At 45.1% G+C, this 23,791-nt stretch overlaps 2 protein-coding genes across 4 annotated transcripts in view; both read right to left on the reverse strand.

The window, feature by feature from the left end:
- Positions 1-536: 536 nt before the first annotated feature.
- WSB2 (WD repeat and SOCS box containing 2) lies at positions 537-18,920 on the reverse strand. Of its 3 annotated transcripts, none has more exons than XM_033098222.1 (9): positions 13,901-14,019; positions 12,706-12,874; positions 7,438-7,682; positions 7,144-7,275; positions 5,049-5,149; positions 3,641-3,813; positions 2,780-2,890; positions 2,553-2,660; positions 537-1,950 (listed from the first exon to the last, which is right to left on the reverse strand). In XM_033098222.1, the coding sequence occupies exons 1-9, from the start codon at positions 13,935-13,937 to the stop codon at positions 1,788-1,790; spliced, it is 1,239 nt and encodes a 412-aa protein (XP_032954113.1). In that variant the 5' UTR covers positions 13,938-14,019; the 3' UTR covers positions 537-1,787. The 3 variants fall into 3 exon arrangements, with proteins under 3 accessions (XP_032954113.1, XP_032954114.1, XP_032954112.1); XM_033098223.1 differs by lacking the exon at positions 13,901-14,019 and adding an exon at positions 13,871-13,888; XM_033098221.1 differs by lacking the exon at positions 13,901-14,019 and adding an exon at positions 18,771-18,920 and having other exon boundaries at positions 552-1,950.
- Positions 18,921-21,874: 2,954 nt separating this feature from the next.
- Positions 21,875-23,791, reverse strand: part of VSIG10 (V-set and immunoglobulin domain containing 10) — a 28,559-nt gene continuing 26,642 nt past the window's right edge. The window contains exon 9 of the mRNA XM_033098200.1: positions 21,875-23,511. Within this exon, the coding sequence (XP_032954091.1) occupies positions 23,456-23,511 (56 nt within the window). The 3' untranslated portion in view covers positions 21,875-23,455. The remainder of the gene's footprint in view (positions 23,512-23,791) is intronic.

Consider the following 23,791-nt stretch of genomic DNA (forward strand, 5'->3'; position numbering starts at 1 on the left):
TTATTTAATGCAGGGAGGGCACATGAGATTGGGCCTCACTCTAAACCTGCAACTGCCGGAAGGCTTAGGACCTGTAAACAGATGTAACAATTTATTTTACAGCACTTATGCTGCATTTAGATCATTCTTCACAATAAAAATAAAGCAGCTTTGTTGTGGGTTGTGCTAACAAGTGACTCTTCTTTCCTTAGCCAGTTATAAAGACACTGACTTAATTTCACTTGCATCTACATGAAAACCTTCTCCACCTGATAGCATGGCATAAACTCTGGAGACCGTTCTTTATAAAGGTGTCAAATTCTTGTACTACCAGAAGGGAGAAGTTGGTTAGTTCCATCATTTCTGTAGGACTTGCTCCCCAAGGACACCAGCGAAGTTTGTAGCTAATGGTCAAGTGGAGCCTCTGATACACTGTATGTGATTTTCCAAGATAACCACAAAATTAAAAATTTGCCCAATCCATTCCCAGCTGTCCTGTTGTACCTTTTAAAGGTGATTTTTTTTCTTACTGGAAAAAATGAAACGGAGTGCCAAAAGCTTTTAACTTTCTCCTTCAATGAAAGCCTCCTGTCTTGAAATGTTTTTCTTCAGCAACAAAGGCGGCAGAGGAGAGACTCCTACTTTTTCAACACGCTTTATGTTACACTGGCCTCCATAAAGCACCTATTATGAAAGCCAAAGGATAAGATGTTGCATTTCTTTAAAATAATTTAAAATATATTAAATTTTCCAAAGGCAGATTTTGTTTGAGGTGTCTTGATTAGATAAATATACACCACTGAAGGAGAACAGTAAGTACTTTTCAGGAGCTATATTTGTTGAGGGGGAGAGCTAAAACTGGCTCATTAGTCCAATGAGGTGAAGCAGCAAAGTCAGACCTCGTACAGAAGGATACCAGCTGAAGTGATGACAACACCAATTCTTAACAATTAAGGAGACATCTTCACAACTGTTCCACTTAAGTACTGTGGTTTTTAACATACCATCAAGAAAAACACAGTTGTACCTTAATATTGTTGAGAAAACACAAATAAATATGCTAATGAATGGCAAACAGCTGATAACCAGCCATTTGAACAGTCATGCAATTTAGGAATAAATCCTTGTGTAACCTGACAGAGGAATTTGTCATCTTCACATGCACACCATTGTTTTAAAAAAAAAAAAAGCCAATTATAGTGTCTTTATCAGTCAGGAGCACAGCCTCTGAGTCACCTGTAATTAGTTAAGCTAAGTTAATACCTCCTACCAGAGACAGCTCCATGAAAACTTTGTCCTACTGGTCAGAGGGGGGCTAGAGGAAGGAAAGACTTGCCAACATCAAAGCAACTCTGACACAACAGGAGAGAATGTGAAACAACGCCACCACTGCCTCTGAAACACACGATAAGGACTAGGCAGAAGCCACACTTCCGAGTAGGGGGAGTTTAAACCTGTTTGCCACCATAGGGAGGCTCGCAAGGCCTAGTTACTTATCCAAACATCAGTAACTGCACTTTGAATAAAAACTACTAGAAAGAGTTCAAAATTGTTTATAAGTGGACTGAAGATTTAATAAGGCTCTGCAGCCACGGAAGTGAAATCCCCTCCTCTATGACTGACTCTCACATGTCATGAGGAAAAAGATCCATTACTAGTCCACTGTAATCTGTTTTTGCTACATTCTATTCACAGTCTCAAAGGGAAATTCTATTTCAATTGAGGACCAGATGTTTGGCCCGTTATTCCAGCTACTCCTTTGCCAGGAAGATTTATCCTGCTACAAAGAAAACAGACTGTAGCATCGCTTAAAAAGTCCTGTATGTAAGGAACTCTTTCATTTTCTTGGGGATTGGCAGTGCTAGCACTTGGTAGGTGGTTAGAAAACTTCGAAGGGCTTTCCGGCATAAGTGCTTCAGTGATGATAGGACCCTAGGAGCCGTCCAGAACTGGACGTGACCGTCCCTTGTCCTGAAACAAAACAGAAAGCAATGCATTCAGGCAGACCCAGGCAATTTGTTTTCACTGTGATGGATATTACTGTTTCTACTCTGACTTGCACTAGCGGAAGGCTGGAGAGTGAAATGTAACCCTGACTGATGAAATGGATGTCAAAGCTGTGGTGCTGAATAATTAAGGCTGCTGTGAGGATTATAAGAACTCCAGACACCTTTAATACCAAAGTGCTACCTCTGGTGCACAGACCTTTCTAAATCATACTATGAGTGCAAATGTAACAGGGAAGAGTGCCAGCTGCTGAATTATAGATGGTCCCTGTCAGGTGGTCTCTGCCCTAGACGGTTTCCCATATAAATTCTGCATCATCTGAACTTATGCTTCCTTGCAGGCTTGGTCCATTAGTTGTCATGAATTGTAACTCTTTAATTACATTTAGATTAAATATTAAGAGTAATGACAACCTATATTGACAGAATATTGATTTTATATAATCTTGGATTTCCTTAAAGCCTTCCTCATAGGCAAGAAAATTCTAGATCCTTTCTTTCCTTACAAAGCTACATGGTATACTCAGCAGAAATTGTTGCCCTTCTGTTCAGCTGACAGATACATACCCTGTGGCAATAACTCCACCATGTGGAAAAAATGTGCAGCAAAGACCATTGGTCATAGGAGCAAATGCAATTGGAGTTTTCAGTTCCAGGGCCCAGATCCTGAGGAGTCTTGACGAAAGAGACAAGTATGTTAGCACATCAGCAGACCTGGGGCCAGACCCATAGGTAATGCTACAATTACTTGCAAACACTAGCTCTGAACTGTATAAAAAGATTTCTTTTGTTACCTGTCATCCGCCACGGTGGCAAGGTACAAGCCTTCCGGAGAGAAGCACACAGATCTCAGGGAGCTAATGTGGACATCACTGTCATCCATGGGGGGGTCAAGCTGGGTGTGGCTGAGGAGAAAGAAACAGGACCGGAAGCCTGAGTGATGGTCCCCTCCACTGTTTATCTTCATCCCCAGGCAGGAGACCCAACTGCCCTGACTATGAAAAGGTTCAAGATGCATCTTGTACCCCGTATGGAAACCTTGGAATTTGCAGACTAGAAAAGAAGATTGGAAAAACAGTGCATTTCCTAAGTCTCCAAGTATCTTGTGAAGGGGGCAGAAGGGTTACTAACACTCCCTGTACTAGTTTCTTTATGCAAAGTAGGTCAGCCCTCACTTGAACGCCACAGAGCAAACTGAAAGTCTTTTTTAGGCTAAGATACATAATTATAGGACTACCTATTATTTGCTTCATAAAACAACAGATAAAGGGGAAAAAGTAGACCAAATTTGAGAGAACATGAAAATTCATTTTGGAAATAACAGTTTCGGTAAGAGGATCGTTCTGAACTTGTTAGTACAGTTATTAGTAAATGGAAAGAAAGAGTCACTTTGAGGTTTCTTAATGCTGAATCCAAAGAAGTACAGACAGCCTCATCTATCAGGAGACTTGAAAGCACTTGGTTCTCATTTGAGAACTTAATTGAGAAGGAAACACTACTGTCCATCAGCCTTACAATAAGCATCGACTCCACTGTGTCTTTTACCCAGGTTGCCCGGTCCCCTGCCCAGACTCTAAAAGGGACATGTCTAATCCAAGGCAGGTTTCTCACTGGTCACTGCACAGGGAAGTCAGAAGCAGAGATTCAGTCCTTACTGGAGTGACCTCAGCCTCTCGCCAGTGTAGGGGTCCCACATGATCACGTCGGTATCGTAAGAAGCCGTGACAAGCAAGGCAGAGTCAGGGGAGAAATCACAGGAGACAACACTGCTTTGGTGGCCTTCTAGCTTCCGGATCAATGTGTAGGACCGCATGCTCCAGAGAAAGACCTGTGGAGAGTAACAGGTGCCTGGTGAGGGCTGGAAACACAGTGCTTAGGACGCGCACAATGAGCCAAAAGCACAGCAATGTCCCCTTCAGGCCCCGTGGCCGAGTGCGTACTCCACTCCCCTTTCCACGGCTCTTCCAGAACACATCATAGATAGGCTTAAATAAAGTAACAGGTCTGAATTTCTGAGGGGCCTAACCAACGGACATGCCCAAGGAGCTCACTGTCAGAGTAAATGGGCCAAACTCAGGAAGACTGCCAGTGAACACGTATCAGCAAAGGCTTCTGAGTTCTGCTTCTGAGCCCTGTGTGCAAACAAGCAGTACGTGCTGACGAAGACCTAAGCCAAGGGCTGTCTTGTCCTTTCCCTTAAAACCAAATGTAGGGGTCAGACGTGAACTTCAGAGCTATTAACAAGCGGTGGCACCCTGCCAGGCCTTTTTACACCCCAGTGTATTCACAGGACCATGGAAATCTGCCCCAAGACTACGTCTGACACAGCTCATCACTTGAAACCTTTTTGAGAATCATTCAAAGTAGGATTTTCTTTTCTTTAAGAAAACTCCCTTTCACATAGTCCCAAACCTCAAGTAAATGATTAACCAAGTAGGCTGTACCAAGTAGTGAATTCTTAACTTTCCCACGTCAGTCACAGCAAACAGTTCCATGCAGATACAAAATTCAAACTGTTCCCAAATTGTTAATTGGCTTTCTACGTTGGTGCAAAAGTAACTGCGGTTTTTGCAATTATTTTTAACCTTTTAAACCGCAATTACTTTTGTACCAACCTAATAATACTTTTTAAAATAACAGACAGGATTTCAGGACAAAATTCAACAAGTAACTGTACATTACATGATTTGAAATGAAAATCCTAATTAGATAGATTCAAATTAGATGGTTCAAGGGAAATTTGGATCCATATGTGGGTTGTTTAACTCTAAGGGGAAAAGAAATTTAAAAAGCACCCCTTTCCCATTTGTAAAGACAAACAGCTCTCCGGACGGCAGTCATCTACTCAAACACCTCCTCTTGGTTCACATCAAAGTGCAAATCAAAAGGGAGGTGTGCAAGAGGAGGTCACACCCACCAGCATGCCGTCTGCTGGGGCTGAGGGGCAGGCGGGATTTAAGGACACTTGGCTTGTTTACCCTCTCACACCCAAAGCAGTTCAGACCTCCACGTCTTGCTGCACTAAAGCACTAGAGGAAATGGCACCCAATGTGTGAGACTTACAGACTTCTCTCCAGCTGCAGAGCATAGCATGCTGCAGTCAGGGGAGATGGAGCAGCAGTAAACCCACTGCAGATGGCCCGAGAGCACCTGAATCTGTTTACCTGGCAGAGAAAAGGAGCAAACGGTGAGCCGACTCGAAACTACCAAGCAGGAAGACTGAAGAACTGTAGGGATGGCCCACCCACCCAGTATATCCATCCAGTTCTTTATCAATTGAGTCCCAACACCCACTTTTTAATGTAGAGAAATAAATATGACAGAATTTGTCATTTAAATGCCTGAAATCTATGAATATAATAGTCTAACACCCAAAGGAAATCACCTACTGTGTCACTAAAATCCACAAGATCATTGGAATAAAGGGTGTACATAGATCAGGTTTGATAGATCCCTTCCTTTGATAGCAAAGAACATTCTTTCCCGGTCCCGCAACTACCTCATTATTTTGAAGCACTGTTCTAAATGTGAGACAGTGTTTATCTTCAGTTCTCTCTGTAATGGTTTCCCCCTTGTCATACGAATCCCACTCTACACTCTCACCACCCTGCTCCCCTTCTCACCACCAGGGTGTCTGGATGGGCAGTGGTGCAGAGCAATTAGGGCCACATGCTCTGGAGGCAGGCAAACTTGGATTTGAACCCTGGCTCCACTGTTTACTTGGCGCATAACCCTAGGTCACTCATGTAATCTCTCCAGGTCTGTTTTTGGAAAAAACAAAATGCCCGTCCATAGGGAAATGAGGGAATAAAGGGTGGTATATCCACCCTGTCAATGCAGCTGAAATGAAGGATGTAGAATAAATTAAGGATGTTGAATAAATTAAGGCAGGTTGTGCAGGGCAGGGCCTAGTACCTGGGCACATGACTGTATTCCCCTCCTTGCCTTGAAAAGCCGTAATAACTGGCCGACTGCATTCCGCCCCCTCTCAGTTACCCTCAGCTGGTCCTCCCTCCCCAAGTGATTTTCAAAGCCACCTCAGGGACCTTCAAGCTGCCTCTGGACACACATTACAAATGGCGTTGCCTCTGAGAAGCCTTTCTGGTCCGCAGACCTATCTTCAGTTGTGTGATTACAAGTTCCGCAGTAATGGGCAGAAACTACCTCGAGTTTTCTTAGTGATTAGATGCCTTCAGATGAGGACAATACAAGCACCTCCTTAGTTGTTTGGACAAATTATCAGGCTCGTTTCTAAGAGGGTAAGAGACAGGTCCCCTGTCATAATTTGGGGAACGATCGTGGCTCAAGCCAGAGGACCGGTGCCTGTGCATTATCAGTGATGAGTGCGCCGCCTCGGGAACTATCCGCTCATCATTTCCTCCTTCCACTTCCCTCTTGGCCCTGCATCCCAGCCCACACGGGGGAGAAAACGACCAAGCAATGAATTCCGTCTCTCTGTCACCAGAGATAGGTGGAATTCTTTACTGGGCCACTCCTATATATAATTCTGCTCAAGGGAGAATCCCGTAAAAGCTGACCCCCTCTAGCCTGGGAGAATTCTTTTGACCTAGATTCTACTGCACAAAGAAACTTTATTTCTAACAGGAAGTACCCAACATGGATGACTTCCTCTAGATCAGTGGTTCTCAACTTGGGGACCCTATGCCCTCCACGTGGACATGGGCAATGTCTGGAGACATTTTGGTTGTCACAACTGCAGAGTGCTACTGGCATCTGCAGGCCAGGGATGGTGCTCAACATTCTACAATGCAGAGGACAACCCACAACAAAGAATTACCCAGCTCAAAATGTCAATAGCGCCATGGCTGAGAAAACGTCTTCTGCATCACATATTTTCAATAGAAGTGATACCAGGAGTGGTGAAAACTGGTTCTTGATGGCCAAAATAATCCTGTCTTTCTTACGTACAAAGCATAAATATGCATTCAGTACATAAATAGATATATACAGTACATCTTTGGTATTAAAATCTTCCAGGGTTAGGGGGGTGACTGGGGAAAGTATGTCTAAAAGGCTCCTTAGGGAACAGTGATAGAAACAGGTTGAGAAACACTATTCTGGGTAAAAGTGACATTGGTAGAGAAAGGGACAAATAACAGTATTTTGCGAGTTGCCGAGGAGGCCATCACCCTCATACCATGTTTATTCAGATCCCAGATGCGAAGAGTCTTATCACGAGATGCCGAGACCAAAATCAAACTACCACTGGGGGTGAAGCTCAGATCTCTTACGACATCTTGGTGGCCGGAAAGATTCAAAAGCAGGAGCCCTGGAGTGGAAGGAGGAGCACTCAGTCAGTGGGAGAAGTGGCACCTGGTCTGCCAGTCACAGCTGCACCCCTCGGCCAACTGGGAGGTTGGCGGCCCCTCTGGCCCCTGCTCAGAATGTGAACACAAGCCTCCAGACCCTGTGCCAGCCAGAAATGACCTACCTGTCTGTACCTCCCAAATCTTGATCTGTCCATCATTGAGTCCTGTAGCAAGGATCAGACAAGAGACATCTGGCACTTGGGGATGGTGGCGTGCCCAGGGCTTCCTGCTGGGTGGAGAGGGCCACGGGCTGAAGGCCAAACCCCAGACGATCTGCCCACAGTCCAGGGTCTTCTCCTTTGGGCTGCCTCGCCCTTTTGTATCATTTTTGCTGCTTCGGCTTTTGGCTTCGAACTCTTTAGGGATGCTGGGGGAAGTAGAGAGTTCTGAATGAGTCTGACATTGTCACCAAGTCAACCATCTTTTCATCGTGGGGTATCAAAGACTTTAAAACCCTAGAAACAAACTGGCTTTCGCTGAATTCTGGTCTGACTTCTTTTTCTTTTTAGGATTTGTGTAACAGAGGTTTCACTGGCCTGGGCTCATTCCACTTGTGACTGCCCTGAAACGGGGTGACCTGCACTGTGGGATAACTAGCTCACAGATGCTCCTGGGAGCCATATGCTTCCTCAGAAAGCTCTCTCGAGTTTTGTTGTGTGGAAACAGAGATGCACTCAGTTTTCCCCACAAGAAAGCGTGCTAGGGGTTAGGAACTAGGACAGAACTTAGAATCTGAATACCCACCTGTTGCTCTCCTGACTGATGAGCCCCCAATCTCTAGCTTAGAACTAATTCCCAAGAAGCAGGAAAACAAACCCCTTTCTGGCCAACAGATGGCTTGGTACATGCTGATTTCTGCCTTCTCTCACTATGTTCCAATCAATTAATGTGGCTCATTCCTTTACTTCCCTGATGGTACATCCTGCACAGGAACCACCCAACGGGATAGTCAATAGAGAGAAAGAACCCACAGAACTATTCAGGGGTGCACTGACCTGAAAGATCTCATAGCTTGACCCTCTCCTTTTATGTTCTCCTTGTGGTGAAACACAGACCCAGATAAGCTGAGTGAGACTCAGTCCCTAAGATACAGGGTCCTTCCAGCACTCTGTCCAGCAGACAGTATGTCAAAGGCATGAGCAATCAGACAGCCGGAGGTTCAGTCCGAAAACCTGCAAGTTCCCTGCCTGGGGTACGCCGTATCAGTGCAAGCATTGAGTCCTACTGTTCTACGTGACCCTGACCACAGTCGGGGGTGTACTGCCCTAGGGGAAATAGACATGCTAAAGCTGGAAGTCAGTCCCATGAGAAAGCCTGTCCTCACATATATGTAATTAGACCTCTTCATGTATTGCACTTGTTCCCCAAAAGTTAAGTAAATCACATTTTTGTCCGTTGTGTGCTTGAAATCTATTTAAAAATTTTAACCAAGCTCACCTATAAAATTAGGAGGAACTGAAGTGTAGCCTCCTTCAGCTCTAAAACTCTGCTAGTCTAAATCGGAGGTTGGCAAACTCTGCCTAGGCCAGCAATCTGTTTTTATAAATAAAGTTTTAATGGAACACCATCGTGCTCATTTGTTCACCTATTATCTACGGGTGCTTCGATGCTGAGTAACAGCAGAGGTAAGTAGTCTCAATAGAGACTATATGACCCACAAAGCCGGAAGTATTTACTCTCTGGGCCTTTATAGAAAAAGTTTGCTGATCCCTGGTCTAAATGGCCAAATAGTCTGAAATGTTGTTACTCCGAGGAAACGTTTGGATGTGATCATGAATGTCGTTTTGGTTGGGCCTGGTCAACCCACACGGGACCCCAGCCTGCCTATCCACACACAGTGCACACTTGCCTGGCCTGGCACCAGGGCCTGGGTTTCCCACCCAGGGAGGAAGCACAGAACAGGCAGACTGCAGGAAGAACTTTGTCGGATAGCTCGGAACCTCCAAGTTAGGTTGGTTTCATTTTTTATAAAATCCTACTTTCTGTATTTGAATTAAGGGATACTTCTGTAGCTACTTTCTTCTAAAGAAATTAAGGCATATTTACATATTCATTTTAATATTATAAGTGTAATTTCTCTAGAAAGAGACACTAACACCTCAATCTTAGGGGTAGAGTTGACTTTCCAGAGGTCACAAAATCAGGAGGAGAACTGGAACGAGCCTGTAAGTCCTGGGTATCCTAGCCCAGTGCCCAACAGATCCGCTGGACTTCTGAGTTTGTTAGTGAATCAAGGCATGAGTTTTCTGGGGCGGGGGGTGCAAGCGTGGGAAGGGGTAATTAAGGGCAAGGCAGATTTGTTGGGAGAGCTTAACTTCACTGAACTTAAGGTTTCTAAAAATTTTATTTCTAAAAGTAGTAAATTTTCTGGTTAATATCAATTATCTGCTCAATAGCAAAGGTACACATGATTTTTAAAAATGTGTAACAATCCTAACAAGAATATAAATGCCTCTTAAAGGACTGTTTAAAAAAAAACAATTATTTTAAATTATACAAACAATAAAGAAAGTCAACTATAATTGAAAACTAAATAAAGAAAACAATAGAAAATTTGGAAACGAGACAAATAATAGCTAATATGGGCAAACTATACTCACACATAATAATGCATATATTTAAGTACAAGGGTGATTTTCAGAAAAACAACAGATTTTCCATTTTATGCTTTAAAAACAACTTTTTAAAAAATGGTGGGCTGCAACTAAGATTGAAAACGGCGACTGGACTTGGAGCTGAGCTGCGCCCTCCACAAGCTAAAAAGCCGCTTGTATTTAGAGTGGGGGGATCAATAAACAATGCATGACCTCGGCATTATCATTAAATTGACCACAGCAGGAACTGAAAATCATGATTTAAAAAACACACAACCATCTTTGACAGCTGCAAAAACATAAGGAAATGACACAATGTCCTCAACCATTCTCTCATCACTAGATTTGAAGCAATTTCTGATTTTTAACTACTATATACTTAATTTCATGATGAAAATCGGTATACGTAAATAGATGACCCCCTTCTGAGATTCCGAATCACCAGCAGAACATTTTTAAGGTCCTTGATGCCTATCGCCAGTCTTCCTTCCAGAAAACGCACAACTTGATGCCTCCGGACCCCAGCAGTGCACAGAGTACGCATCTCAGTGAACTCTCATCAGCGTTGTCTACTATCAAGGCAACACGTTTCAGACTAAACTTATAAAAAACTTAAATCTAATATGCATTTTATAGAAATGCCCAAAGCAAAACAAATGAGACCCTCAAGGGCAGGGGCCGTTGTTTGCTTTATTTCAGGATTCTCAGCCTTTATTTCAGCTTCAGGCAAAGATTTGCGACAAACGTTGGCTGAATAAATAAATGAAGACAAAGAATTGCCCTGGGACAAATTAAAAAATGCCGATGCTGGGCCGTCTGACTGGAGGCTCACAGCATGCAGACGCTGGGACCTGCCCAACCCAAAGAAAGAAAAACTAGTTAGTATCAGAAACTAATCGGGACAGATAATAAAAAGACAAATACCCAATTTAAAAATGGGCAAGGATCTGAAGACAATTCTCCAAAGAAGGTATACAAGGGCCAGGAAGCACATGAAAAAATGCTCAATGTCAGTGGCCGTGAAGGAAATGAGAATCAAAACCACAATGAGATGCCACCTCACACCAACTAGGATGGTTATGCTGTAACAAAAACGACAGACAATAATAAGTATTGGTGAGGATGTGGGGAATTTGGAAAACTCACACATTGCTGGTGGGACTGTACAATGGTCCAGTCACTTTGGAAAAGTCTGATAGTTCCTCAGTGAAACAGAGAAAACATGAAATCATATGTCCACACAAAAACTTGTACGTAACTGTTCATAGCAGCATTAATCATAATAGCCAAAGCTGAAAACAACTCAACTGTCCACCAACTGACACATATATAAACAAAATGTGGTATTTCCATATAATGAAATATTTGGCAACAAAAGGAAATAAGGGGCGGCCGGATGGCTCAGTTGGTTTGAACGCGAGCTCTGAACAACAGGGTTGCCGGTTCGATTCCCATATGGGCCAGTGAGCTGCGCCCTCCAAAACTAGAGTGAAGACAATGAGCTGCCGCTGAGCTTCCAAAGGGGCGGCCGGATGGCTCAGTTGGTTAGATCGCGAGCTCTCAACAACAAGGTTGCCGGTTCAATTCCACCTGGAATGGTGGGCTGCAACTAAGATTGAAAACGGCAACTGGACTTGGAGCTGAGCTGCGCCCTCCACAACTAGATTGAAAGACAATGACTTGGAGCTGATGGGTCCTGGAGAAACCCACTGTTCCCCAATAAAATTTATAAGTTCGAAAAAAGGAAATAAAGTACTGACAACAAGCCATTAACATGGATAAGTGTGAAAACACTATGTTAAGTGAACATAAGTCAAAAAGTGAATAAATTATATGATTCGATTAATATGAAATGTCCAGGAAAAGGCAAATCTAAAACGACAAAAAGTAGATTAATGGCTGCTCAGAGCTGGAGAACAGAGGGGTTTAGAGAGTGCCGGCTAAGGGACGTGGGGTTTCTTTTTGGAATAATGAAAATGTTCTACGACTGATCGTGGAGATAGAGATGCGACTCTGTGAATATACTAAATGGCACTGAATTCTGTACTTTAAATGGGCCAGTTGTAGGGTGTGTAAATTATATCTCAATAAAGCTGTTTAAAAAAACTGGGGGCTAACATAATCTCGACAGAATTCATTTTCACAGGTACAGAATGTGGGGCTCTGGAAACCCCAATGATCAATTCCGGAACCTTTCAGCCATTTTCCCTCCCCTGTTCTTGGCCAGGGAAACCCCAGAGTAGAGAGTACTGCACTTTGCCGTGTATAACATGCTCCCGTGTATAACGCACATCCATGGTTTTGGCCCAACTTTCAGGGGGGGTAAAAAATCTTTCGTCTTAATTTTTTCATTCATATTTTTATTTGTTTACCTTTAGGTACGTGGTTTTTGTGTTATAAAGGAATTTTAGCTCTTATTTTTTAACATATTATGGTACAAGAAATTTTATGTACCGGTAACAAATTTATAGAATTTACGCATCATAGATGGCCAAGAACTCTTCCGTTGTTGTGAGTTCTTCTAAGTTCAACAAAACCGATGATCGTATTCCAGGGTATTATATTATTTTGCATCCGGATATCGTTATTGATTTCTAGAGTTACCCTTTTAATTCATAACCATAAATAAAAGGATTAAAAACATTTATATAGATATGGAATTCATACTACCCATGTATAATACGCATCCTTTTTTCCCCCCTCACAAATTTGGGCAGAGAAGTGGTAAAATACGGTAATTTGGGAAAGGGCTCATGTCCCCAGCATGAGGACTCCTTTGGGTGCCAGAGTACTTACAACTGTTCCTCCAACGGCCAGGGGATCAGCTTGACAATGCAGTGTCCTTGAGACCAAGCAAACCAGGCTCCATCTGGGGAGAAGGCCACACTCCAGGTTTCACAGCTTGACTTCCAATCAAACTGGTGGGGGCGTCCGGGCTTCAGTTCAGCCAGCAGCAGTGGTTCCTCTGGGGCAGGAGACAGCATGGTTCCGATAAGCACCTTCACTACGCTCCCTGACCACCAAGCACCTCACTGACTCAGACACAGGAAAGCCACTGTCTCCCTGCAACAAAGTGTGACACTGTGGATCTGGTAGGGAGTGGTCATTTATGTGACCTGGGGCAGTCACAGTAGCCACAGGCCACATTCCACCCCGGTTACAAAGTCCTGGCACTCCCCACTCCCGTACTGCTGGTTAACCATGACACTGAGTGACCTTCGGGCGGGCGGGTAAACCCAGTGGATGGAGGACCCATTTTCCTATGAATGCCTGAAGAGAAGGGAAGGAGAGACCAGACAAGGCAAGGATCCTGTCAGAGGGCAGATTAGGAGGCTTTCAAATGTATTTAAATTCTTCTCAAAAGAACCTGCTATGGGCAAACAGGTGAAAACAGAGTATCTGAAATTCAAAGGCTCCCTCTCACTCACCTGCCTCCTCCCCGTTACCAAGGCTAAAATAAAATGCTCAGCACTGGGCTCGCCTAGACCTCTTGATATGGCCTCCCACTCTGTCTCCTCTCTGTTCTCATTTCAGACGTTATCCCATCTTGCCCAGGTCCTTTACAAGACTCTCCAGATTCATGTTCATGCCCCTAGCGACCCGGCTAAAGCTGAAAGACGTCACATTCCGCCATTTCTTTCAAATACATCCCACCTGCCTCCACAATAAAGGCAGCTGAGCCTGGGCTTCCCCCCCACGCCATGGGCTCCGGCATCCTTGGAGTTACATCTCCCCAAACACCACAATCTGGCCTCTCCAGAGTCGTGCCTAAGGAGCCCATTCGCATTCACAACTGGACTCCTTTTCTGAATGTGAGAATCCTACCTAGATAAGCAACTGAGAGGCGTACCCTGGTCTCACACTATGAGAGGGAAATAAGTCCCCCTCGACTTATGCAGTAACTAACTTCCCTCTGCCCTACCCGCACCCCTAGAATTTAAGCACCCTTGCTCCAAAATACCAAGACGGTTTCATCCGGCCGGCACAGCACCTCGTGAAGGGTAGGTGTTGGGCTGGTGCTTCTTCATCAGCCTGAAGGGCAGTTCAAGTCTCTACTCCCATGGAAAGTTGTCAATGGCTGACGAAGAAGCTCGTAAGTTAAAGGCCTTCAGAACTGACTTTTGGACCACTATGATTGTGGCATATACTACTATAAAACCTGGCTTCCATCCTCAATGAGGTCGCTTCCTGGTGTGGCTGTTCCACTTTAACAGCTTCGAGACTTTCACCCTTTTATAGATACTAATTTAAACAGCCCACATGTCACATGTCTTAGGACACATCTTTATATATCTTCTCACAGTTTGATTTAGTTGAAATCAGGATGTATCCTACAAGCAATGACTTTTCATAGTTAAATACAGTATTTTTTCAGTGTACATAATGGCAATATGATCCATAATATCTTGGATTCAATGAAACAGATGGTAAAGATGAATGCATATATATGTACATAATATTTATGTATCTACATATATTTTCTGGTATATGTATTATAGAAAAATACATGGGTATATCTTGTTTTATAAAGCAAGTGTACTTGTTGCTGAAAATTCTGTCTTTAAATAGAATTAAATTAATAAATCACATCAAGACTTTGGTGGCTTTGCTATTTAAAGAAAATTTAAGGAAACTTCCTTATATTCACTCCCTGAGGTTTTACGTGTAAATCTAAAATATTAGGTCTAAATTGGTGTTTGTATAGGCCCACGCATTATAATTCCTCCTAGAAATGTGTATGTGTTTGCACATGTGATCCTTTTATTTAAACCATTACTTGTCTGTAGAAGCACACTCTTTTGGATGTATTTGCATGGTAAGAATATTTTACTTTATATTTTAAAGCCAAAGTAGGTCTCCTAATGTTACACAGCAATCCTGCAACAGTTTCTTCATTCTCATCACTTCTAGGTTATTTTCTCATGGTGACACAGCCCTCATCTCCTTCATGTAGTCCAGCGGTTCTCAACTGGAGGTAATTTTGCTCCCTGGGGATATGTGGCAATGTCTGAAGACATTTTGGGTGTCATAACTGGGGGTGGTGCTGCTGGTATCTAATGGGTGGAGGCCATGGAATGCACAGGACAGCCCCCCCACGAAGAATTATCTGGCCCAAAATGTCAGTAGTGCTGAGGCTGAGAAACCGGATATAGTCAAATATTAATGACACTGACTGATCTGAGGTCCATTTTCATCAGTTGACCTGGATGACAATTTCTTTATTCCTTCCTGACAATATTTATACTTGGCTCACTTCCTCCATAACCTGCACAGTATCCACCCTTTGGACACCATGGAGGCTCTACACGTTATAAACAGGGGTCATCCTTGATTTCTCTCTTTTCTTAACCTCCCAATCCAAATCCATTAGCAAGTTCTATCAAATCTGTTTCCAAAAGACTTGGCAAACCTACCTTCCTTTCATTTCCATGGCTACTATTCTAATCTATGCAACATCATCTCTCACAAAGCAGCCTTCCAACTGCTCTCCCAGCTCCTGCTCTGGCCCCTACCACCCATTCTCCTCACCTCCCAAAGTAATCAGTTTCAATCACTTTTAGAATAAAATCCAAAAACGCCTCACCCTCCCCTCAAAGTCCTGCAGAAGCTGGCCCCTGCCTTTGTCTCCCACCTGAGCTTCTATCTCTCCTCTGCCTGTCCCTGGCTCTAGCACACTAGCTTTGTCTCACCCCTTGACTATGCTCAATTAGTTCCAACCTCAGGGCCTTTGCACCAGCTATTCTCCTCCTCCCCTAGAATGCCCCTCCATGGTTGGCACCTTCTCTTCACTCAGGTCTCAGCTCACATGACAGCTCCTTAGAGAGCCCTTCTCTGACCCCAAGTCAATCTCCTTCAAAACTCACTTTATTTTCTTTACAGCACAATCACTAATATTATTATCTGTCTTCCCCAACTAAGACATCAACTCCACGGGAGCAAGGAGCTTGTGTGTTTATCCCCAGTACCTAGCAGAGCTCCTGGCAGAGAGCAGGCAGTCAGTACATATTTGTTGAATAACATACACATGGTATACCTCTTAAATTATAAATTAAATGAAGCTCCTTAAACTATTATGATGCCTATGTCAAACATTTCACATGACATGCTTCTTAAACATGAGCCAGATCCAGATTTCACACACTATTTCTGTGATTTGGGGATTTAATCTCTTGCTATTTCAGGCTCAGGAATCCAGGAGCTAAAAGAAAGAAAGAACCCAGTAACTTCTGTCTGTTGGTTTCTAGACTAAGGAAAATTCTGAAGGGAGTTTGGGCCCCAAGTAAACCTGGCTGCTGGAAAAGCAAGCCATAATTAGTGCTGAACGTAAAAATAAAAGCAGAGAGGACCCAGCTTCATCTGGGATTGTACCTGCTGTAGCCCTTCCTGGTGAAAAAGATCAGGGTTTTCTAATTAAACATTGGGATGTGTATGGACACCCATGCTGAATGGAAAGATATTGATTATAGGTCTCTTCTGTGAAAGGAGATTCGCCTTAACACAGAAATAGCAGCTATGCCTCTAGCTGGCAGGAAGCAAGATAATTTGTCTTGCCTCGGGATCTTTACATTAGATCCCGTTAGCCTGGAAAACTCTGCCTGGCTGGCCCTAGATCTTTGCCTGGCTGCTCCATATTACAGTTCAGGGCCGGGTGCTGATGTCACCTTCTGAGAACCCTTCCTGGCCTCATTACCTGAAGTGGCCCAGTCACTTTCCTTTCACTCTATTTCATTTTCTTTATAACCATCACTCACCCATCTTTTCTTGATTGCTTGTTGTTTTTATGTATTGTCTCTCTTCTCCATTCCCACCCCAAACTTGCCTATCTGTTGGCTGCTACTGGGCTGCCCTGTCCAGTAGAATAACTATTAGCCACATGTGGTCACTGACTATTTGAAATGTGGTGAGTCCAAATTAAGATGGGCTGTTATGTATATAATACACACCGTATCTTGAAGACTTAATCCAAAAAAAAAAATCTAAAATATATCAATAATTAATCATGATTACATGTTGAAATAATATTTTAGATATGTTGGACTGACAAAGATACAGTTTTAAAATTAATTTCACCTGTTTCTTTTTTTAATGCAACTACTAGAACACTTGAAGTTACTTACGTGGCTCCCATTATCTTTCTATTGGCCAGTGCTGGTCTAGAGAGTGCTTGCTGAGTGCCTGGCACATAGCAGACACTCAGTAAACATTTGTTAAATGAATACATGAATTCTAACCATGCTCTGAAGATATCTACTGCTGTCCATTGTAATCCCATTACAATAGGCTTTATTCAGTTTCAAAAGAATGTAAAACTCTCAGGCTTTTTTTTTTTCCCCAGTAGCTTGGCAGTTCTCAACAGCTCTGCCCACACCCCAAAACACAGTCGTTAAATCATTAGGAAAAACCCAGAACTGGAAACAGATTCCTGCTAAAAAGGAAGGTTAGCTACAGATCACTTTCAGATTTAAGTATAAGGCGTCAATGAAAATGACAGCGGAAGCTATAAAAAGATTCACATAAGATTCAGACAAACAGTAGGGGCCATTTATAAAGACTTCTATGGGTAACACAGTCACTGAAAAGAAAGCCCTTATCTAGATGGGAAGGCAGAGAGAGCTGCCTCTACACCTTTTACTGAATGCCTGCCTCCAGCAAACAAAGAAATGTCATTTCCCAAATTAAAAAGTTACACTACCCCAGGAATACCCTGATTTCACCTACCCACCCACAATCCCTGCTCCATCAAGGAGCCAGGGAAACAAACGTCAACAATCAGAATTCTCCAGGCCAGGGTGAAGCTTTAACTTCACTGGAAGAATACAAAGAGGTTCTGAGCCCTAGGCCTTGACCCCTTCTGAGCATTTTCCCTAAGGAAACTGCCTGTGAGCGTGGGGGTATACTCAAGAGTTGGGACTCCCAGAAAAAAATTCCAAACCCACACCAAGTTTTTATATAGGTGAGGTTTAGGGGTAAGGTGGCTGAAAGAGAAGGAGGGATGTCTGGAGGTTTTGCCTCTGCATAACGAGCAAGCCATTCCCACTGAGACTGCAGGATCATTTGGGCTGGCTCTGAAGTACACCCAATATTCTCCCACTGCCACCCGGTCTCCTGATGACAGCTGGTAACAAGCACAGAAGCAAGTGTGTACCTCACCCTCAGTGTACCCTACACTTGTCCTATCATACATGTCACCAGGGATCAGCAAACCTGGCCCCCCCTCCACTAGAATCAATCTCCACTGGGAAAGGCTCAGAATATAAATATATACATAAATATATATATGTATGAAATTTACCCCAGGCCCCATTTTTACGAATAGGCAAGTCTGGGAACCTCCCAAGCACCACTGAGGCAGGTTTTATTATTTTCCCATGTTTGCAGATACAAAACTGACACTTAGGGGGGTGGGGGTGGGTCAAGTGGCTCGTCCTCGACCGCACAGCTTGTAAGGGGCAGAGCCCGACTCCCACCCAGACGTGCGAGTGCGTCACCAGGTACCTGGGCAGCCACTCCCTTGGGTGTCACCCCTTTAGGGCTTGGTGCACCCCGGGGCCCACCCCGGCGGAGGTGTCGGGCCCCGGGCGCCCCCCACTGTTGGGAGAGGGTGGAGATCCCCGCCACGCAGAGGCCCGTTCTCTCCAGGTCCCCCCGGCGGCGGCGAAGGCGGTGGCGACCGCTGACAGCGAAAGTGAAACAAAGCTGGGCGCCGGGCGCGCTCCCCGCCGCCTGCTCGCGCGGGCGGCCCAGGCCGGGCGCCGCGGCCGCGTCCTCCTCCCACGGCCGAGCCCCCCCCCCAACCCCCCCCCCGGGAGAACAGGCCTGGTCCCGCCGGGCGGGAACGGATGCGCCCCGGCCCCACTCACCTCCGGCCTCCATGGAGGACGCGCGCAGCCCCGCGGCAGGCGGCGGGCGCATCAGCCCCCCGGGCCGCCGGCCCTCATGCCGCCCCCGCGCCGGCCCCCGCCCCGGTCCCGGCCCCGCCGAGCCCGCAGCCTCCGGGAGAGGCCATCAGCTGCTTCCCGTCACATGGCGGCGAGCGCGGGCGGGGACGCGCGGGGGGCGGGGCGCAGACAGGCTAAAACCGGGTAGGGGCGTCGCGGCTGAGGGGAAAACGGGGCTCGGGGAAAACGGGGCGCTGGGGAGCGGGGCCCAGGGCAAACCGGAGCGGGGCGCGGAGCTGAGGGCAAACGGGGAAGGGGCAGGTGAACGCGCACAGGATACAAACCCGCGGCGGGGAAAGGGGGGCACGCAGAAAGGGGGTCAGGTGAACGCCGACCCGGTAAAAGCGAGCGAGCGTGAGAGGGGTGAAAACCGGAGGGGGCGGGGTGAGGAACGGAGCTACCCGGGAAACGGGGAGCGGAGGGACGGGCCGGGTAATAACGGCGGAGGCGGGGGACGCGAGAGGTGGGGGTTAAAAAAAATGGGGGGTGCGGTGGGGCTGAGGGGAAAGGAGGGAGGGGGACACGGAACGGCACCGGTAATAGAGGGGAGAAGCGGGAAGCTGAGGAGAAAACTGGGGGAGATGGGGCACGATGAAATTGGGGGTGCGGTGGGGGGAGCCCAGGTAAAAACGGAGGCGGGAACGAGTAGGAAGAGACCTAATAAAATGAGGACCTGAAGAAGCAAGGGGTCAGGGGAATTGGGGAGACAAACGTGGAAGACTGAGCAAATAGAGGGATAGGGGTCCCAGGAACAACCAGGCCTTGTGAAAAGGGGGAGGGAAAGTAATGAGGATGGAGAATCAAATCAGGGACCCGAGGAAGCCGGGACCCGAGGGAGAGACCAACACAGGGGCTGGGGGTAAAGGAGGGGATGAGGAAGGAGTCAGCAGGGCCATTTTAAAAGAAATGGGAACCAGAAAAAGAAAAGCCCGGTGGAAAATGGAGGGCGAACCTTGCATGCCAAGGGGAAGATGGGCGGTGAAAAGGGGCATCGAAAAAGAGTAGGGGTTCCGAAAATGGGCAAGCTGGGTAAACATGGGTGTGACCTAGGAGGGCTGAGGCTAAAGGGCCCCCTGGAAGAGGTGTTCGTGGACTGGTGGGGACAGAAGTGAAAATAGGCAGAGGTAAAATGGGGGCTCAGAAAACAGGTTTCGATTAAACACACACACACACACACACACACTAAAACGGAGGGACTGGGTTTAAAAGGACATGGGAAACAGGTTAAGGTAGGAAACGGGTTTAGTTAGAAAGGAAGTACGCATAAAATGGGACACAGCTTTGCTAGAGTTGGGTAACTTGGAGGGAAGTAAAGAAAGGGGGCGAAAGGAATGACCTAGGAGGAAAGGCCTAGAATAGGAAAAGGGAAAGGAATTGAGTAACCTCACGTGGGAGGTGAGGTGAGACACTGTGGGGACTACAATTAGCTGGGCCCAGTGAAAATCCCCAAAGCCACCAACAATTACAGGGACCAGACTGCTGATGTCAGTTGTCTTTTCAGTCCTCAGTTCTGTGTTCTCCACGATGACTCCTACCCTAGCTCTTTACTGTTAGAGAGCCTGCAGTCTGACCAAAAAGAGGCGTATGTAGGGAGGAAAAAAATGGGAGAATGTGTCTCAGTAGTTGTCAGAGGGTGAGTAGTATCTATACATCATGGAAAAGAATAAAACGGCAAGGAGGACAATATTGTTACCAATATTGGGAAAGCTAATAAAAAAAACAGAGGTAAACCCATTTTTCCAAATCTTTCAGTTTACTAATCAAGTCTAAATCAAGCTCACTAAAGCATTTATTTAAAAATAACTTTATTGCATAATCTTTTTAAAAAAAATCCATTATTATAATCCCAGATGAATTTCTCCCAGCTCACCTCCCCAACACCAAATATTAAAATGTAAATAATGCAGCGGGATCTGCTTATTTTGCTTTGCAGCCGTTCCTGCCAGTCCTATGGTGAGAAATACCAGTTGGCACTTAACACAGCATAATAAATTGTACCCAGCAAGGATGATTTTCCAGGTGTCAGTGCATGGGTTATGGAAATTTTCCATCATGTGTTTTCCTGCTGCAGTAATAGGGCCTGTATGTGCTTGTGAGAAACTGGAGCTAATATCAAAAGCCACAGGACTGCGGGAGCCCCTTCCCCAATGTGTCCATCAGGTATTGAGAAAAATGTCCATTGCGATAGCCCTGAAGTATTTATCTTCCTGGTTCTGATAAGGAGATCTCCTGGTTTCTGAGTTCATAATACATTCAGGTTAAGATTTTTTAAAAGCACAATGTAATAAGTTGGACTTTGCCACACAAAGTCTGTAACCCACTGTCAACATGCTTGTGAATTGTAGGATGACTCATCTTAAAAGATAAAAAGCCTTAATTCTTTAAAAATCCTTAAAACTTGAAGACCCCCAGTACCTGGTCCCTTAACTGTCCCAGCCATGTTAATGTGTACACAGGGCTCAGATACAAGTGACAGCAGTCACAGCTCAGCTAGTCAAGGGTTTATAATGTTTGGCATCAAGACCCCGAAACTCCCATTTGCTAGTGGAAAAACCCTGCCTTGAAGATGTCCTATCAGCTGTGTGTGCAAGAGAAGAGGAAGTTGGCAGAAAGCATCTTCGTGATCTTGCAAATCATTCTCTGCGTTCTCACCTAGGAATTATTTTCCCCTACAGTTTCTTTTTTAAAAATATGGTTGCCTCTGTATAGTGGATGCTCAGATTCAGGAATGTAATCATCATCAAAGATTCTAAAGGAGATATTAGCGCAGTGTGCAGTTATTTTAGAAGCAACCTGTCTTAAGTATCCTGTTCTGAAGTGACACTTAGACGAGTTAGAGTGGTTAAGTACATGAAGTACCACAGAGCAAAAGACCCAGGAGAACTGCAGTTCACAATTATTCCTAGGGGTACAAAATTGCAGCCAGCTCCTGAGCTCCCTAGTGTTCTGAGATGGGGACGGCTCACTTCTAGTGACTTGCTCAGTTTGGTCCCTTCATTCAAGAAAATTAACCAACCCAAAACACACCTGGGTAACCATGCAGACAACCAGTGTGGAGCCCCAGTTGTCCCAGGAGCCCCAGTCCCTATTACTGGAGAAGGGAAGTTCTTTAAGCCGTAAGTCTTGCCCACCAGAGCAGGATATGCAATATTAAAGAATGCAAATTCAAGTCAGATTTTTATGCTTAGCACACACCCTTTGCACCCTTATAAGGCCCATGGCATTTAAAAGAGATTTGAAATTGGGCAAAAAAAAAAATCTCTAAACTGTATAGGGTTTTACTGGAAGCCATCAGCAGCTTAAACTCATCACAGGTTATTTTTCATTCGAAACTTAGCATTAGTGATCAGTGTATCCCCATAATATCCTTGAGGAAGAGGAAGGAAACAAGTTTCCCCATTCCCATTTCTGAGATTGAGAAACAGGCCAGATGAACTGGTCTGCCCAAGGAGTACTTATCACCAGATACTCCCTTACGAAACATTTTTCTCCTGTTTTCTTTCAAAGCCACAGGAGAAAGGAAGAAGGGGAAAAGCTGAAAGCTAATAGTGTTTCACCTAAGAGGATTTTGTATAAATATGAGGCTCTGCAAAATGTGAGGTTCTAATGAAAGACACTTCCTCTTATGGGCCACTACCTCTTTTGAAAAGAATTAGATCTCCAGGGAAGCAAACGTAGTCAGAAGAGCTCTGATAATACTCTCATCTGAAACCATTCTACAAAAGAAGAATGAAAGGCTCAGGCAACAGCTTGCAACTTAGAGTTGACATTTTTTCTTCCACTAGGGAAGGCAAAGGAAGAGATAAAGAATATCATCTATTGAGCACCTGCTAGGCACTTTCACGTCCAAAAGTACCTAATTTAGTCCCCACCGTCACCCTGTAAGGTAGATGTGATTTAACCTATTTTGGAGAAAAGGCAGTTGAGGCCCACGGGGAGAGGTAAAGCCACATGCCCAAGCCCGTGAAACAAGCAGCAGGACCCAGATTCAAGCCCAGATGTTTCCAACTCCAAAACCTAAACCTAACTGCCTCCAAGTAGCATCAGTAGCTAACACCTCCTCACCTTTTCCAGTGAGCTGACATTTTTACCTGGTTCCTCAGCTTACCTGGGCAGTGATAAAGGAAGTGCCCCGATCACCCCACACTATCCCCTGGTGTGCTGAGGTAAGCTGGTTACAGACCTTTCATAGTGGCAAAGGACAGTGAGGCCCAGGGCCTCCTCCCACTCTGGCTCCCCCCAAATCAGCATCATTCAACCTGGATAAAGCCAGGAGTCAGAGTGAAAAGGGCACTTCAGATGCCAAACGCAGCTTTCCCCAACACACTACCCATTCCCAAAGCTTTTTAACACTGAGAAATGTTAGAGCATATCAAACCAATTTTTTTAAAAAATGGAAGGAAAGGTGTGTAGGTGTGTGTGTATGTGTGTGTGTGCGCGCATGTGTGTGTGTGTGTGTGTGTGTGTGTGTGTGTGTTGCTGAGAGCCCCAAACCATTTTAAGCCCTCAGGCAGGGGTGCAAGTTAAGTCAAAGCAAAAGGAAAAGCTCATCTTCACTGGAGCTTCCCAAGCTTTCAAGACAGGATAATGAAGGACAGTGCTCTTCTTCAAACTGGCCTGTCTTCTTCTTGAGTGACGTCACTCTGCTGCTCACTGCTGTCATCTATACAGGAGGGAAAAGTAGATCTGACAGAGTGATCTCAATAGAGGTGACCCTGTTTCCACCACCAGTCTTCAATCATCTCAATTTCTAGTCCTTGACTGGTGAGCCTCGGAATCAAATTTCATGGAGGAGCAGGTGGGGCAGGGTGTGTGTTGACCTTTCACCCGTTCTTTCCACTCCAAATCTTCTAGACATGCTTGACACTGTCCACCCTTCATACCCTTGGTCCATGCCATTCCCCTCACCTGGAAAGCCCTCTCTCCTCTGTGCTCATTCAAAC

This window comes from Rhinolophus ferrumequinum, chromosome 25 (genome assembly GCF_004115265.2).
Source record: "Rhinolophus ferrumequinum isolate MPI-CBG mRhiFer1 chromosome 25, mRhiFer1_v1.p, whole genome shotgun sequence".
NCBI lineage: Eukaryota > Metazoa > Chordata > Mammalia > Chiroptera > Rhinolophidae > Rhinolophus > Rhinolophus ferrumequinum.

Coding starts and splice junctions, on each gene's coding strand:
- WSB2 (XM_033098221.1), bottom strand. CDS start 18,822: ATGCGCCCGCCGCCTGCCGCGGGGCTGCGCGCGTCCTCCATGGAGGCC. Junction 7,683..12,705: donor TGGCCGTTGGAGGAACAGTT/GTAAGTACTCTG, acceptor TACTTCCCCCAG/CATCCCTAAAGAGTTCGAAG. Junction 2,891..3,640: donor GAGAGGCTGAGGTCACTCCA/GTAAGGACTGAA, acceptor CTTTCTCCTCAG/CCACACCCAGCTTGACCCCC.